At 36.8% G+C, this 18,604-nt stretch overlaps 1 protein-coding gene across 4 annotated transcripts in view; it reads right to left on the bottom strand.

The window, feature by feature from the left end:
• Window positions 1–17,411, bottom strand: part of LOC127862965 (golgin subfamily A member 4-like) — a 61,734-nt gene extending 44,323 nt beyond the window's left edge. For 3 of the 4 annotated variants that reach the window (XR_008040887.1, XR_008040886.1, XM_052402243.1), the window contains exons 1-3: window positions 14,762–14,953; window positions 4,010–4,213; window positions 1,627–1,853 (exon numbers count right to left, since the gene is read on the bottom strand). Coding sequence is in view for 2 of the 4 variants with exons in the window: in XM_052402243.1 (XP_052258203.1) it covers window positions 1,627–1,853; window positions 4,010–4,213; window positions 14,762–14,842 (512 nt within the window). In the remaining 2 variants the exon portion in view is untranslated. Of the gene's footprint in view, window positions 1–1,626; window positions 1,854–4,009; window positions 4,214–14,761; window positions 14,954–17,219 lie in introns of those variants that run through there. The other variant, XM_052402251.1, reaches the window with a different exon arrangement.
• Window positions 17,412–18,604: the final 1,193 nt, after the last annotated feature.

Genomic DNA, 18,604 nt, shown 5'->3' on the forward strand with positions numbered 1-18,604 from the left:
AAAATGTACAAATGTAATAATGAGAGAGTAAGTAAAAAAAATCCCCCAAAAAGGGAAACGCGGGGAAAATTCTTCCTCCTAAGGGCAGCGGACCCCTTCCCCCAAAGTAGTGTGAGGGCGCTGGAAGAGACTTGCGGACTTGACTGAAGAGGCTTGTCTGGGACAACAATTTACCAATATGCATTAAACCCTGTTTTCCCAAATCGCTGTTCAAATAAATGCTTAGAAATATTGTTATCATTATCTTGGTAGTGAAAGGTAGGAATTCACCCCCACTTTCTTTATATACCTAATGGATTGCCTGAAGTAAAATAATAATTCTAACAAACGCTGTTCATATATACTGGGAACAATGGAATGAACATGTAAAGGTCATGCAATCATGTCGCAAAAGCCCTATACTCTGTGCAATTATGAACAATACCAAACTCCAGTAACATCAACAGAGGTCCTTCATTTGAGGCAAGTTGCAAATAATTGCCTTAAAAGTCCTTTATTTGAAATGAGTTGAAAAAACCTTATCAAAATTCTAAAATCCTAGAATTTTCATGTCCGTGAAAGTCATCTTTTTAAAAAAACAAGAAATTTCATAAAGTCCAATATAATAGAAGAGTGCTCTAGGAAAACAGGGCTTAATGCATGTGTGTGAACTTTTATCCCAGATTAGCCTGTGCAGTCCCCACAGGCTTATCAGGGATGACACTTTCCACGTTTAAGTGTTTTTTTCATTTAAAGGAAGTCCCTTCTAAAGGAAAATCAAGTCTAGGCCAAAAGTGTCCTCCCTGATAAGCCTGTGTGGACTGCACACGCTAATCTGCGACGACACTTTACGCACATGAATTAAGATCGTTTATTCAAGAACAAGGCTTGAATGCTTGAATGCATCACCATATGTGTCGCGTTCTGAAAAAACTGGGCATAATGCATGTGAGTAAAGTGTTGTCCCAGATAAGCCAGTGCAGTCCGCACAGGCTAATCATGGACGACATTTTCCGCCTAAATTGGATTTTTACTAAGAAGAGACTTCATTTAAATGTAAAAATGTCATAAAAGCGGAAAGTGTCATCCCTGATTAGCATGTGTGGATTGCACAGGCTAATCTGAGACGACACCTTACGCACATGCATTATGCCCAGTTTTCTCATAACACAACTGATATATATATCCACACACTATCCAATTTGTATAAAATTTCTTATTACAATTGAAAGTCTGCTTCTCCCTTTACCACTTAGATACGTACTTTGACGCATTTGTAATCACTTAGAAAGTTAAATTTAATATTAAAGACCATTCATATTAAATTCAAGTTATAAAGGCTTCATTTCCAACCCTTCGAAACTTATGAGCAGCAAACAGCATAAAACCTGAACAGACTGCGAGTTACTCGCAGGCTGTTCTGGTTTTACTGCTGTTTGCACATAGCCATTTCCACTTTGCTTCTGAGTGGGAAATGTTTAACTCTTTCAGTGCTGGAACCAAATTTTAAAGGCCGTCTCATCAGGATCCAAACTGTTTGCTATTCTTTTCTTTGAAAAAAATCGAAGAAAAAGCTAATTTTAGAAATTCAGCAGACAAAATTTTAGCAGATGACAAATTTCCCAGCATGCAAAGGGTTAAGAGTACCTTGTGGCTCGTCTCTGGTATTTTTGTATATAGTGGTACAGGTCCTCCTTCGAGACAGTGTTCAGGTCCGTCCCGCTCTCATCCATCTCTGACTCCAGGTCAGACGGGAGGTTGTACTGCATGTTACTGAAGCTCATGTTGGTGAAGAACGACCCTTCACTCGTCATGGAGCTGATGGAGGAAGTGCGGGAACGAGAGGCCCGGGGTGTGACATCACCTGCCTCTGTCTGAAATCAACCATTATTAATACTATGTTATTAATATTTTTAGTAGAGGTCGTTGTTGTATAGCATTATGCTTTTTATCTTAAGAGGCGGTCACGGGTTCAATAGCCCTTTGTGGGAGCATGTTTTTTATCCCCCGTACTGGTTTTACCTTGGAAACGGTCTTAGGAGCGTTGTAATACTATGTACTGGTTCTACCTTGGTAACGGTCTTAGGAGCGTTTCAATACCCTGTACCGGTTCTACTTTGGTAACGGTCTCAGGAGCGTTTCAATACCATGAACTGGTTCTACCTTGGTTACCGCCTCAGGAGCATTTCAATACCATGTACTGGTTCTACTTTGGTTACCGCCTCAGGAGCGTTTCAATACCATGTACTGGTTCTACCTTGGTAACGGTCTCAGGAGCGTTTCAATACCATGTACTGGTTCTACCTTGGTAAAGGTCTCAGGAGCATTTTAATACCATGTACTGGTTCTACTTTGGTAACGGTCTCGGGAGCATTTCAATACCATGTACTCGTTCTTCTTTGGTAACGGTCTCAGGAGCGTTTCAATACCATGTACTGGTTCTACTTTGGTTACCGCCTCAGGAGCGTTTCAATACCATGTACTGGTTCTACATTGGTAACGGTCTCAGGAGCATTTCAATACCATGTACTGGTTCTACTTTGGTAACGGTCTCAGGAGCGTTTCAATACCATGTACTCGTTCTACTTTGGGTAACAGTCTCAGGAGCATTTCAATACCATGTACTGGTTCTACTTTGGTAACAGTCTCAGGAGCATTTCAATACCATGTACTGGTTCTACTTTGGTAACGGTCTCAGGAGCATTTCAATACCATGTACTGGTTCTACTTTGGTAACGGTCTCAGGAGCATTTCAATACCATGTACTGGTTCTACTTTGGTTACGGTCTCAGGAGCGTTTCAATACCATGTACTGGTTCTACTTTGGTAACGGTCTCAGGAGCATTTCAATACCATGTACTGGTTCTACTTTGGTAACGGTCTCAGGAGCATTTCAATACCATGTACTGGTTCTACTTTGGTTACGGTCTCAGGAGCGTTTCAATACCATGTACTGGTTCTACTTTGGTTACGGTCTCAGGAGTGTTTCAATACCATGTACTGGTTCTACTTTGGTTACGGTCTCAGGAGCGTTTCAATACCATGTACTGGTTCTACTTTGGTTACGGTCTCAGGAGCGTTTCAATACCATGTACTGGTGCTACTTTGGTTACGGTCTCAGGAGCATTTCAATACCATGTACTGGTTCTACTTTGGTTACGGTCTCAGGAGGGTTTCAATACCATGTACTGGTTCTACTTTGGTTACGGTCTCAGGAGTGTTTCAATAAGCCTAATGTGAGAATGTAAGGAGTCAAGTGCCATGCCCATCTGACCTTCTGGATTAACCACCACACGATTGTTTGGTTCATAGAGGGTAATATCTAACACTGCATGTATTTCACCTGATTGCACAGCACTACTTCACCTGATTGTTCGGTGAATGAAGGGAAATACCTAACACTACTTAACCCGACTGTTCTGAGAATGCAGGGGTTTATCTTACATTACTTCACCTGATTGTTCGGTGAATGGAGGGGTATATCTTACACTACTTCACCGGACTGTTCTGAGAATGGAGGGGTATATCTTACACTACTTCACCTGATTGTTCGGTGAATGGAGCAAAATACCTAACACTACTTAACCTGATTGTTCTGAGAATGGAGGGGTATATCTAACAATACTTCACCTGACTGTTCGGTGAATGAAGGGGAATATCTAACACTACTTCACCGGATTGTTCTGAGAATGGAGAGGTTTATCTTACACTACTTCACCTGATTGTTCTGAGAATGGAGGGGTTTATCTTACACTACTTCACCTGATTGTTCTGAGAATGGATGGGTATATCTTACACTACTTCACCTGACTGTTCGGTGAATGAAGGGGAATATCTAACACTATGTACTTAACCTGATTGTTCTGAGAATGGAGAGGTTTATCTTACACTACTGCACCTAACTGTTCGGTGAATGAAGGGAAATACCTAACACTACTTAACCTGATTGTTCTGAGATTAGAGGGGTATATCTTACACTACTTCACCTGACTGTTTGGTTCATGGAGGGGTATATCTAACAATACATCACCTGATTGTTTGGTGAATGCAGGGGAATATCAATCAGCTGCCCCGTAGGCACATTTGCCGGGCTTCCTTCCACAGACTGGTTAGCCGTAGCATAGCCAGACACATCAGAACTGCTGAACTGGTTACTGTCCTCAGAGCCTGCTTTCTTCTTTGGTGTGCTTTCCGCGAGTGGTGGGTCACCATCTTTGATCTTGTCTTCTAGTAACTGTTAAGTTAAACATATATTTTACAGCATGTATGTTTGACAAGGCTCAAAATAGATTACCTGACTTAATTTATTTACTTCATTTATGAACAAATTTTAACCTTGTGGCAATAAAGGTATCGTGTTTAAACAGATGACTTGTGATTTGTAGAAATTTTCCCCAAAACCTACTCTGATTTACAAATATAATCTCATTATACATTTACCTTATTGCCTTATTGTTTTTTCCTGTAGTATCATTCCCTATTTTTAATGATTCAACAAGTTGTAAGAACACTTATTTACTAAATCAACATTTAACTTTTTGCATTTCATACTGTAAACTCAGTATAATGTCTATGTCTACATGAAATTTAGTGGTTTTTCGTGGACACGTAAATTTATTATTTCTGTTTGGGGAAAAAAAGAAGAATTTGTGTCTGTCATTTTACAATGTGTTTAAGTTAAATTTATGTATCAGTAAACCCACAAAATCAAAGAAAATAAATTTCCTACAAATAATAATAATTTTATTGCTTCATCTAGTGCAATGTTAAAATTTATGTACCGTTCACATTTATGTCCCGTTTAAAGTACATGTATATACTGGGAAACTTGCATAATTCCAATAACTGCATGAATACTGTTTTCTTCCACACTGTGCATTAATAATTTAATAACATGCATTTTGAAATTGCAATTAAAATTTCGTAGTATAACATTCAGTGTAACATTAAAAAAAAGTAAATTAATAAGAAATTACTTTGCTTCAGAAACTTGGCATTATATATTTGGAAGGTAGTGTGGATCTGCCAAAAAATTGATAATTTTTTCTCAAACCAAATGTAAAATAAACATTTTTTGAAGGAAAAAAAACATCAATGTGATAACATTTTCTAAATAATGATAAATAACTCAAGTTTAATCAGAGGTATGTCATAATTTCCCAAGTAAGGTGGGTTGTGGATTCTATAGGAATGGATGAAACAATAGGAAAGAAGAATATGTTTAATTAAATAGAGACTGATTGAATCATGATCAATATCATTGCAAAATAATGGCAACAACTTTTTGAAAGTGCAATCAAATTGTTTTTGAGCCTGAGTAATCTTTCCTCAGATTGAGATATACAAGGATTATTTGGAAAAGTGGAACTTTGAATTAAACAAGGGCTGTTTGTAAAACATGCATGCCCCCCATATGGGCTGTCCGTTGTAGTGGCAGCCATTGTGTGAATCTGATTTTTGTCACTGTGACCTTGACCTTTGACCTAGTGACCTGAAAATCAATAGGGGTCATCTGCGGGTCACGATCAATGTACCTATGAAGTGTCATGATCCTAGGCAAAAGCGTTCTTGAGTTATCATCCGAAAATCATTTTACTATTTCGGGTCACCGTGACCTTGTCCTTTGACCTTGTGACCTCAAAATCAATAGGGGTAATCTGCAAGTCATGATCAATCTACCTATGAAGTTTCATGATCCTAGGCGTATGCGTTCTTGAGTTATCATCCGAAAACCATTTTACTATTTCGGGTCACCGTGACCTTTACTTTTGACCTAGTGACCTCAAAATCAATAGGGGTCATCTGCGAGTCATGATCAATCTACCCATGAAGTTTCATGATCCTAGGCGTATGCGTTCTTGAGTTATCATCCGGAAACCATTTTACTATTTCGGGTCACCGTGACCTTGACCTTTGCCCTAGTGACCTCAAAATCAATAGGGGTCATCTGCAAGTCATGATCAATCTACCCATGAAGTTTCATGATCCTAGGCGTATGCGTTCTTGAGTTATCATTCAAAAACCATTTTACTATTTCTGGTCACCGTGACCTTGACCTTTGACCTAGTGACCTCAAAATCAATAGGGGTCATCTGCGAGTCATGATCAATGTACCTATGAAGTTTCATGATCCTAGGCCCAAGGGTTCTTGAGTTATCGTCTGACAACCACCTGGTGGACGGACTGACCGACAGACCGACCGACCGACGTGAGCAAAGCAATATACCCCCTCTTCTTCAAAGGGGGGCATAAAAAAAGAGATCAAAATTTTTGTTTTTCACAATCAACACATCTTTAACATGTTAGCCATGATTATTTTAAACAAAGATGTCTTGTGGGGTAGGACTGACTCATTAAGATATACAAGGATTATTTGGACTATAAAGTGGCACTTTTACATAAAAAATAAGGGATCATTTTTGTGTTTTGTGTAGGCCATTAAGGGGTTAAGTTTCAACAGAGCTGTCTTGTGGATTAGGACTGACCTTTGTACATGACTCATATCTGCAATATTGACAAAAAAGAGAGAATATTAAACTGATTAAGACTTTTTCTGTTCTTACTTTTTTATATGAGCATGTCCTGTGAATAAAAATACATTTAATATACTGGTACGACTGAAAATTTTCGTGTTTTTCTTGACATTTTTATTGTTGTATCTCCAAATTCATATCCACCAAAATGACTGACTGGCCAGAGCACAACTTTTAGACTTCACATGCCATGTCTAATAAAAGGGGCAACTTTGAAACAGAATCAACAGATGTAACACACATTGTGTATTTTTCATTATCTCTTTCAGTGCTGGAACCGAATTTTGAAGGCCTTTGCAAACAGTTTGGATCCAGATAAGACGCCACAGAACATGGCGTCTCATCTGGATCCAAACTGTTTGCTATTCTGATAGTATTCTTTGAAAAAAATTCGAAGAAAATGCTAATTTTAGAAATTCAGCAGACGACATTTTAGCAGACGACAAATTTCCCAGCATGCAAAGGGTTAAACAACATTCAACACTAATGGGAGTCTGGTAGCCCGAGACTCATGGAACTGATACTCAAGACTCCTTTTGTTTTGTGTCAAGGAAGTTCGTAAGACTCCTTCAAATTCTTCTTTGGAATATAAAAACATCCATTGATTTACTTATGCATTTTGGGAAATCAGAATGCCCTGACTTTGCAAATGGGAAAAATACACCACTAATAATTTGGCTTAAAGGCATCAACAAACACAAAACAATCTAATAGTGTTTTTTTGTTCCATGTGATAAGCCGTGTGTAACAATAATGGACAATTTTAAAACTCCGAATCAACGGAATTGTTGCTGTCCTGTTCTAGGATATTTTTGCTAGGGTATACTTGCTTTCGCCAAACTTACTCAGAAGAAGAGAACTTGCAATATGGTACTTTCTAGCTGTATTTGGGTCATACGATTTGTCATAAATTTGATTATTTTAAATATCAACTTTGAACATGGATTGTTTTCTGGACAGCTAAACGCCTCCAATAAAAAATTTCTGAGATTGAGTAAATGAAGGCTTATGAAAGTAAACAAGAAAGATCTTTCCTAATTTCCTGGAGGGCGTTATTTATGTGGCTTAAGTACACAAATTACAAAAAAAGAATGACTTCTTCTTTTTGCTCCTCATAATACTAATAATTTGGCTTAAAGGCATCAACAAACACAAAACAATCTAATAGTGTTTTTTGGTTCCATGTGATAAGCCGTGTGTAACAATAATGGACAATTTTAAAACTCCGAATCAACGGAATTGTTGCTGTCCTGTTCTAGGATATTTTTGCTAGAGTATACTTGCTTTCGCCAAACTAACTCAGAAAACAACTTGCGATATTGTACTTTCTACCTGTATTTGGGTCATATGATTTGTCATGAATTTGATCGTTTAAATTAACAACTTTGAACATGGATTATTTTCTAAACAGTAAATAAATTTAACAGCAACAATTTATCTGAGATTGAGTAAATGAAGGTAAACAAGAAAGATCTTTCCTAATTTCCTGGAGGGCGTTATTTAAGTGGCTTAAGTACAAAAATTACAAAAAAAAGAATGACTTCTTCTTTTTGCTCCTCATATTACAAGATTGGAAAGTTCATAAGCGGGAGGTCAAATCTAAGACTGATGTTCAATTGGTCATATTGCCGGTAGTAGAAAGGAAGAGGCAAACAGGCATAAAGACAAACATACATGTCATGATGTTCAATTGGTCATATTGCCGGTAGTAGAAAGGAAGAGGCAAACAGGCATAAAGACAAACGTACATGTCACAGTGCTCCAGCTAGGCCTAAATCGAAGGGCGCCCTGCCCTGCCCTCCCGAACCTCCGCCCTGCCCACCCCCCTAAAAAAAAAAACATTTTTTTTTTTACATTATATGATAATTCATAAATCTCTTATTACATTGTAATTACTTTAATCCTCATTGTAGACATTATATTTGAATGGTTTAATAATAATGGGAATAATACAATTATTTATAACATATAAATTAACATGCAATAGGAAGCAGTCCAGAAACACCCGCGTGCTCGAACGTGCCCTTTTGACAAAATACTGCACGTCCAAAGTGCCCTTTTGACAAAATACTGCGCGTCAAAAGTGCCCTTTTGACAAAAAAGCCCCCCCCCCCCCGCCCTTTTCAAATCCTAGCTGGAGCACTGATGTCATGATGTAATACTGTTGCAGCTACAAAAAATACAACCTGTTTCATGCTTTTAAGAATATCATTAAAAAATATATTTAAATTTAAATATATCTATAAAGGTATATATAAAAAGTTTTTTATTTTTTGGACTCAATGCAGGGTTCCCTCTGGGCTTTAAAAAGTTGTCGCCATTTACTTTCGCCAAATTCAAAAAGTTGTCGCCACACTGGGGCTTCATTGGGGTAATGAAGATCATGTTATTATAATACAAACAAAAACTGAACATTTTACAAATACATTGATTTAATAACAGTACATGTATTATTAATAATGACAACACATTTAACAAGTTTATTTAATAAAGGCACATTCAATGACTTGTAAGTCTTGTTGATTGACACGTTCTTAGCAGCCTGTATATGTTGCCACAGTTTGGGTGCTTCCGCAGCTTTCTGGTAATCTGAAAATACAAAAATGGAAATATAATACTAATAGTAATCAAATAATACATGTATGTAGCATATAAATAATATAAATGCGTTCGAGCATATGACCTACTACCAGGGATCATATTTTCCCGCAACATCAATCGGTCCGGATATAAATGGGGATGAGTATCCGAAATCATGACAAATTACTTTAAAATATATACCATTGATTTTGCCATTCATGAAGGTGGTTTAATACATGTACAAGTAAAATTCCCTTAGGCATTTTTTTAAATGGAACGAGTTTTCTCAACTGGTTTTATCATTTGGTATTTCATTGTTGTTTCGTGTGCTGTTTTATCAGACTTTTTTATCGTTGTCAATATTATTAATCTGTGTAAGTCTATACCGATGATTTAAATTGTTTTCGACTCGATAATAGCTTACAAACATGCACTGAACCAAACAAATGTCTGTGCGTAGGTTGGCTACTGACAAGAACACACCAAATAATTAAGAAATAATTTGTTGTCAAATAACCCACGGGCGATAGTTTAGATGCGTAGGGATTTAATCACGAGAGCGAAGCATTTGTAACCACGCATCTAATTTTCCGGTCGTGAGTTATTCAACAACAAAGTATAAAGTACACGAATTATTTTGATTCTAACACGCTTTTACTAAAGATTTATTCAATGTATATTATTTTTCTTATGTACTATTTTATGTGAAGTTCCGCGCATAAAAATAACTTTCGGCTGTTCTGTCGATCAGATCCGCAATTTTCATTCATAATTATATTACCCGATTATTACGCTGGTGGAAAATGTTTCAGCATGTTTTGTTTAGTTACAGCGCGTGCATTCAGACGCGTCTTTTTGGATGCGTCTTTAATCCGCTGTTCACAAGATTTTGATTCTTGGCCTGACGTGCAATAAACAGGTCCTGACCGGTTTAGAGACTGCAGCAAATGGTTTATCACACCTAATCGAGATAAGAATGTCATTAGGGTGTGTTAGCATGTACACTGTGTAATCGATTTCATGACATGGGAATTTTAATAGCAAACAGAATCGGACCGACTGTTTGGGATTTTCAATCGATCTTTCATGACCCCAATCGGTCTAGGACCGACAAAACCGAAAATAATATGATCTCTGCCTACTACACAGAGTCCATAACACAACACAGTCAAATAAAATAAGCATTTGTGTATATGAAATGTCAAATTGATTTTCCTTTTATAAAACAGTACATCCTGTGGTGAATGAATTGATTATTTTTGAGGATATAAAGAGTTCACACAGCATAGCTTGTGTGTTGGAAATCATATTGAAGGCAAGGAAATTCTGATTAACAACTGTCTTTGTTGTTTATTTTTGTTAGCTGGTGAATGTTATGACTGGGGGACAGTTTGCATTTTTTAATGAGTCTCAACATTTTCAGAATCTAACGTTCACTTTCTTAAAGACGTAATACACTCTGAACTTGCATTTTGACGAGTAAAACAAAAATATCATGTCACGTTTAAATAGAACCAAACATGTACAATGTTTAATTATTTCCTATAGTTAAAAAGATTTTGCTAAAAACAATCGATACTTACCTTTTTGATTGTTGTGGTCTTGAATGGGCTTTGTACACTGTGACAAACACTTCACATTCAAGTATAGTCGGTATATTTCAATGTTGCCTTATCTCTGAAGCAATAAAACTGACGCCCAATTTAGATAACTTGAAACAACAACCCATATCATCTCAATTATAACCATTACATGCCACTTTGCGATAGTCGCATGCTCCATCGATTTGGGCAGTATGATGCCAGTATCGCTTACATAACTGAAATTGATTGTATGACCACTGCCGCGGTAATGTAACGACTCGCCCCCTTAACGACTCGCCCCATAACGACTCGCCCTACTTTTTATAACGACTCGCCCCACATGTATAACGACTTGCCCCACATATATAACGACCCGCCCTATCAAAATAAAATGTTATATTATATATGGTAATATAAATGAAATCAATTTATAATATGAATTTAAGGTTTGACATTGTTTGATAACCATCGTTCAGCGGTTTTTTGCCTAAAACCTGACCTTATATACGTCTATTGCAGGCATATTCTGAAAAGTAATAATTTTTATTTTATGATGTATTTTTACATCTTTGTTCAGTGAAAATATTATCATAAAGCAAGACTATTGGATATCGGCGCATTTGTCTCATGTCATACTTTCCTTTATATTTATAAAAAGAAGCAAAGGCTAAGATCATATCGACAATTAAAGATTCCCAGGTTAAATTACTCAAGAATTTAGGGATTATCGTTATAAAGGAGACCGATGAATTAACAACATAATTGACAGGTACATTACAGCGGGCGGGTGATGACCATCAACAATACACGTGTCATAATCGCGAAAGCGTGAATACCTTGCTTCGTGGTAAAGATATTTTCATTTATATGGGTATTGAAAGGTAAGAAAAATGAAAAAAGGTCTTTGCCGAAATTTATTTTTTGCAGGAATTTTACGGTTTTACGGACACCATTCATCTGTAAGATAATTTTTTATTTATAATTTTAAAATTACCATTATAATCTTAAATCTACCTATTTATTACCTGTTGATCTGAATACACAACACACGTTTTAAAAATATTTTTTCATATAATAAAAATGCATATCAGTCCTTTTGTGTTTTTCACACAATCTTTACTTTAAAATGCTAATCAAATGGCGTTTCTTTTAAATTTTGGTGTGAACAATTAGCGCGGAAAGTTTTCAATGGTTTCAAATAAACATTAAATGCTAATTAAATGGCGGTTCTTTTAATTTGTAGGTGTGAACAATTATCGCGGAAAATTTGCAATGGTTTCAAATAAACAAAAAACCATTTGTGATAAATCAATTAATTCTACGATTTGTTAAATTATTTTAATGGTTCTAACTTTAATTGAGTAATACGTGCCACTGCGGAGTTTAGTATTTAAAGATGTATACATGATTATAGTATACTATTATTTTAAATTGATAATTCGAAAAATTGTTTTTCTCTTGTTATCTATGCTTATATTATAGTCTATGTATATCAGAGATTGAATAAACTTTGTACTCTGTATTTGCAGCGCAGCATTGTTTACCTATATATAATATATATGAACCTGCTTTCGACACATTACGGGCGAAATCGGACACTGACGCGACGGACAGATACTTTGACTACCTAGAACGGACGTGGATGACAAACCCACTGTGGCCTATTGATAGTTGGTGCATATTCGGTCGGTCCATACGCACCAACAACGACTGCGAGGGCTTGGCTCATCGCCTGAACCGACGTGCGAAGAAAGGGAATCTCCCCTTTTTCTTGTTGGTTCAACTGTTGTGTGAAGAGGCGAAGCTGCTGAATACACATGTGCGGTTAGTGAGAGAGAGAAAGTTGAGGAGACATCAGAATAAAGAGACACTTCAGGTACAGGGGAAGCTCTGGGGAGTGTGGAAAAGATACAACGAGCGTTCCATCTCAACTTGTCAGCTGCTGGACTTGTGTTCAGCCATGTACGGACCTGTGTAAATAGTAGTTGTTGCTGTTGTTGTTGTTGTTTGTGTAAATAGTGTTTAAATTTGTTATGAATAAAACGTTTGAATAAAATCATTTTCATAAATTCAATGTTGATAATATTAATATATAATTATATTGATTACTGATGTATTACTGTCTTTTTGTAAACTTTTCTTATTAATTCAATGTATTGATATTATTATACAGACTGCGTAAAGTTTTTCTTATATATCTCTCTTTCTATTCATCTGTACTGTTTATATTTAACACAGATGCTAAAAATGTAACAATAAAAATGATGGGGTGAGTCGTTATATATTATATACGCAAAAACATAGTTATGTTACTGTGGTAACGCATAATATTAATTGCAAGAGTTGATAAAATTCCAGGTGTAGAAATCTTGAACATATCATGCAGGATGCGATACAGTATTCCAGTTTCTGTTGAAAGTTCCTGAAAAAGGTGAAAGTTAAAGTAAAGCATTTTAACAAATTTCATCAAACGCAGGGGACAAAAATATTTCTAAACTGCACTCGACCTGCAGGACAAGTGCATGAAAATTTTCACTCGTCCTGCAAACACATGATCTTGTCCTTCAAATATGTGTGAAATAAAGATTGCAAAGGGCTGATATGACTAATAAAGTTTCTTATATCATTGCTAAAATGCTGCTTACTCAGTTATTCATGCCAGCTGATCACAAAAGCAGTGAAATAAGTTACTTTATTTATGAGAAACACAAATTAATAAATGAGGAAAATTTTGTGTTTTCCTTTTTTCTAATGCTCGTGTGCTTTCCGTTTCGGACGTTTGAACATCGCTCCCGCCAACTTTAAAGAACGTTCGTTTGTCAGTCCTTTTCTGACGATATTCAGACTGATTTAAAGCCGTTCTTCGGGGTTAAATAATTCTTTAAAAATCAATACTTACAGTGAATGCAGTCGGATGGTTCCCTGTCAACATGGACGCGCAAAATTTACACCTAAAAGTCAATATTTACTCGGGACACAGTTTTGCATAACAACGAGCACCTGCTGTATGAAATTTACAATTACAATTTCCGGTTCATTCGCGTTCTACTTTCGGAATAGATATGATTTAAGAAAATGATTTTATTTAATGAAAACGAGTCTTACTTGTCAGTAAATACATATTTTATTATCAGCTTATTTTCACTCGTCCTGTAGGAAGAGAGCTTCAAGAAAATCCACTCGTCCTGTCAAGATTTCACTCGTCAATACGAGCGGACGAGTGGTATTTTTGTCCCCTGAAACGTCTAATTTGCCAAATCTTAAGATATTTTTTCAATACCCCACCAGTTTTTACCGACTTAAAACACAATATAATCGAAATTAAATAAAAATCCTACCATATAAGTAATGATGGGGCGAGTCGTTATCTATGTGGGGCGAGTCGTTATACATGTGGGGCGAGTCGTTATAAAAGTGGGGCGAGTCTTTATAAAAAGTGGGGCGAGTCGTTAAGGGGGCGAGTCGTTAGTAAACCACTGCCGCAAAGCGTCTGGTAAACAGAGTGTCGTTTGTCATTTTAAGGAAATATTAAGCAGAAAAAATACAGATTTTCGTAAAATCGCCATTTGCAAACATTTGTCGCCAAAATCCAGTGGCGATCAACAGCGGGAACCCTGCAATGAAATTGTTCAAGACTCCTAAATTTGAAGACAAGAGGGTCCAAAGGACTCCTAACTCTGATGGAACACTGATAAACAGTGTGTGTCTTTTCAAAACATAACAGAACAAGCATTAAAATTGCCTTTATTCATTCATACTTGGTCTTTTGGTTCATATCCATAGATATCAGTCATACACCTTTTTAGAGGGACCGTGCTTTAAGTTTTACAGAAAAACTATGACAGAAATCAAAATGTCTAAATGGTATTTTAGTTGATATACTTCAAATTAATCAACATGAGAACACATGTCTGACAACACACTAAAATATTTTCGAAATTCTGTCTTTATCAGAGTTCTCTGACATGCTTTGATGAATATATTATAGACAATAATGAAGTGCACAATTCGGATGGACGTGCTCCGAAAATCGGTACAGTTGCGTCCAAAACGATACCCCACCCACTAAATCACTGCAACGCTTACTCTGGAAGCAGACGTAAGAGCTCCTTTGAGCGGCGATTGACTCACGCCTTGCTCTAATTTCTTTTTTAAGTTTTTAAACATCGCATAAGATATGTTTTCTTATTGCCAGTGACTGGCAAAGTTAAGTAAATGTTTACAAAATTAACAGTTGTTTAACCGGAAGCGGTATTACTGCGCATGCATGACACGTATCTAGAACCAAACATAACACCCGAAACTACCCAAATAAACTTTGGTGAAATAAAAACTCAAACCCCTATTGAAACCTTTGATACTCAATCGTTCAAAACATAATCAACAGATTGTTCCCATTCAAAAGGTTAAGAAAATAGAAATAATCTTTTCAAACAGCGCGTGACTTAAACAAATTATCAGACAGATGGGTCCTAAAATACAGGGCAACACATACAAAACAGAAGTCACAATGAAAAGCCGGTCACCATCTTGGAACAAAGCAAACAATTAAAAAGGCGCATCGAAATTAACCTGAAATCAAGCAATACTCGCTCACAGTGAAGGGGATACTATTAGTTTAACGATATTTTAACTCGATTGCAGCAAAAAAATATAGCCTTATTTAAGCCCGATTGGTCATTGTCGGCTCGGGTACTACTTACATGCACCTCGGGTACTCTTAAGTATACTTACATGTACCCCGGATAACGCAAATATACTAATTTTAACGCTAACTCCGTCGTTGTCGGCTTAAAAAAAAAATTATGTTGACATTTATGTCAAATTTTATGTTTAATGGCCTCTATATTATCGAAACTCATACTCAAAAAGCTTGTTGATGCAGTTTTGTTAAAAGAGAAGTTTGTTTAAGATAAACAATATCGTTTTACGGTAATATGTTGCGCATTTTACAACAGCGGATTTTGGGCGGGAATACAACTCGAGTACAGTTTAATATCGACCGGGTACGTTTAAGTATGTTCACCGTACCCGGGGTACATGTAAGTATACTTAAGCGTACCCGGGGTACATGTTAGTAGTACCCGAGCAGACAGTGACCAATCTAGCCTTATGCTCGTTAAACGTCTTCGAGGCCAATTTTCCTGGGTAGAACCAGTACTCAATGTCATTTTGGTCTACCTGATGAACTCTCCAAAGTAGGGATCAGAGTATTATAAATTCTTGAGAATGCTTTGCTTAATGCATGTGCGTAAAATGACATCCATAGTTAGTCTGTGGAGTCCGAACAAACTAATCAGGGTCGACAATGTCAGCTTTAAAGAAAAAAAGTCTTTTCTTTAAAAATCAATACTTACAGTGAATGCAGTCGGATGGTTCCCTGTCAACATGGACGCGCAAAATTTACACCTAAAAGTCAATATTTACTCGGGACACAGTTTTGCATAACAACGAGCACCTGCTGTATGAAATTTACAATTACAATTTCCGGTTCATTCGCGTTCTACTTTCGGAATAGATATGATTTAAGAAAATGATTTTATTTAATGAAAACGAGTCTTACTTGTCAGTAAATACATATTTTATTATCAGCTTATTTTCACTCGTCCTGTAGGAAGAGAGCTTCAAGAAAATCCACTCGTCCTGTCAAGATTTCACTCGTCAATACGAGCGGACGAGTGGTATTTTTGTCCCCTGAAACGTCTAATTTGCCAAATCTTAAGATATTTTTTCAATACCCCACCAGTTTTTACCGACTTAAAACACAATATAATCGAAATTAAATAAAAATCCTACCATATAAGTAATGATGGGGCGAGTCGTTATCTATGTGGGGCGAGTCGTTATACATGTGGGGCGAGTCGTTATAAAAGTGGGGCGAGTCTTTATAAAAAGTGGGGCGAGTCGTTAAGGGGGCGAGTCGTTAGTAAACCACTGCCGCAAAGCGTCTGGTAAACAGAGTGTCGTTTGTCATTTTAAGGAAATATTAAGCAGAAAAAATACAGATTTTCGTAAAATCGCCATTTGCAAACATTTGTCGCCAAAATCCAGTGGCGATCAACAGCGGGAACCCTGCAATGAAATTGTTCAAGACTCCTAAATTTGAAGACAAGAGGGTCCAAAGGACTCCTAACTCTGATGGAACACTGATAAACAGTGTGTGTCTTTTCAAAACATAACAGAACAAGCATTAAAATTGCCTTTATTCATTCATACTTGGTCTTTTGGTTCATATCCATAGATATCAGTCATACACCTTTTTAGAGGGACCGTGCTTTAAGTTTTACAGAAAAACTATGACAGAAATCAAAATGTCTAAATGGTATTTTAGTTGATATACTTCAAATTAATCAACATGAGAACACATGTCTGACAACACACTAAAATATTTTCGAAATTCTGTCTTTATCAGAGTTCTCTGACATGCTTTGATGAATATATTATAGACAATAATGAAGTGCACAATTCGGATGGACGTGCTCCGAAAATCGGTACAGTTGCGTCCAAAACGATACCCCACCCACTAAATCACTGCAACGCTTACTCTGGAAGCAGACGTAAGAGCTCCTTTGAGCGGCGATTGACTCACGCCTTGCTCTAATTTCTTTTTTAAGTTTTTAAACATCGCATAAGATATGTTTTCTTATTGCCAGTGACTGGCAAAGTTAAGTAAATGTTTACAAAATTAACAGTTGTTTAACCGGAAGCGGTATTACTGCGCATGCATGACACGTATCTAGAACCAAACATAACACCCGAAACTACCCAAATAAACTTTGGTGAAATAAAAACTCAAACCCCTATTGAAACCTTTGATACTCAATCGTTCAAAACATAATCAACAGATTGTTCCCATTCAAAAGGTTAAGAAAATAGAAATAATCTTTTCAAACAGCGCGTGACTTAAACAAATTATCAGACAGATGGGTCCTAAAATACAGGGCAACACATACAAAACAGAAGTCACAATGAAAAGCCGGTCACCATCTTGGAACAAAGCAAACAATTAAAAAGGCGCATCGAAATTAACCTGAAATCAAGCAATACTCGCTCACAGTGAAGGGGATACTATTAGTTTAAACGATATTTTAACTCGATTGCAGCAAAAAAATATAGCCTTATTTAAGCCCGATTGGTCATTGTCGGCTCGGGTACTACTTACATGCACCTCGGGTACTCTTAAGTATACTTACATGTACCCCGGATAACGCAAATATACTAATTTTAACGCTAACTCCGTCGTTGTCGGCTTAAAAAAAAAATTATGTTGACATTTATGTCAAATTTTATGTTTAATGGCCTCTATATTATCGAAACTCATACTCAAAAAGCTTGTTGATGCAGTTTTGTTAAAAGAGAAGTTTGTTTAAGATAAACAATATCGTTTTACGGTAATATGTTGCGCATTTTACAACAGCGGATTTTGGGCGGGAATACAACTCGAGTACAGTTTAATATCGACCGGGTACGTTTAAGTATGTTCACCGTACCCGGGGTACATGTAAGTATACTTAAGCGTACCCGGGGTACATGTTAGTAGTACCCGAGCAGACAGTGACCAATCTAGCCTTATGCTCGTTAAACGTCTTCGAGGCCAATTTTCCTGGGTAGAACCAGTACTCAATGTCATTTTGGTCTACCTGATGAACTCTCCAAAGTAGGGATCAGAGTATTATAAATTCTTGAGAATGCTTTGCTTAATGCATGTGCGTAAAATGACATCCATAGTTAGTCTGTGGAGTCCGAACAAACTAATCAGGGTCGACAATGTCAGCTTTAAAGAAAAAAAGTCTTTTCTAAACGGAAATCCAGTTAAGCCAGAAAGTGTCGTCTCTTAATAACGTGTGCGCACTGCACAGTCTAGTCTGGAACGACACTGTTCAAACTTGAAATAAACTAAGTTTTCATAGAACGAGGTTCTTATAAATG

The sequence above is a fragment of the Dreissena polymorpha genome, chromosome 1 (genome assembly GCF_020536995.1).
Source record: "Dreissena polymorpha isolate Duluth1 chromosome 1, UMN_Dpol_1.0, whole genome shotgun sequence".
Taxonomy (NCBI): domain Eukaryota; kingdom Metazoa; phylum Mollusca; class Bivalvia; order Myida; family Dreissenidae; genus Dreissena; species Dreissena polymorpha.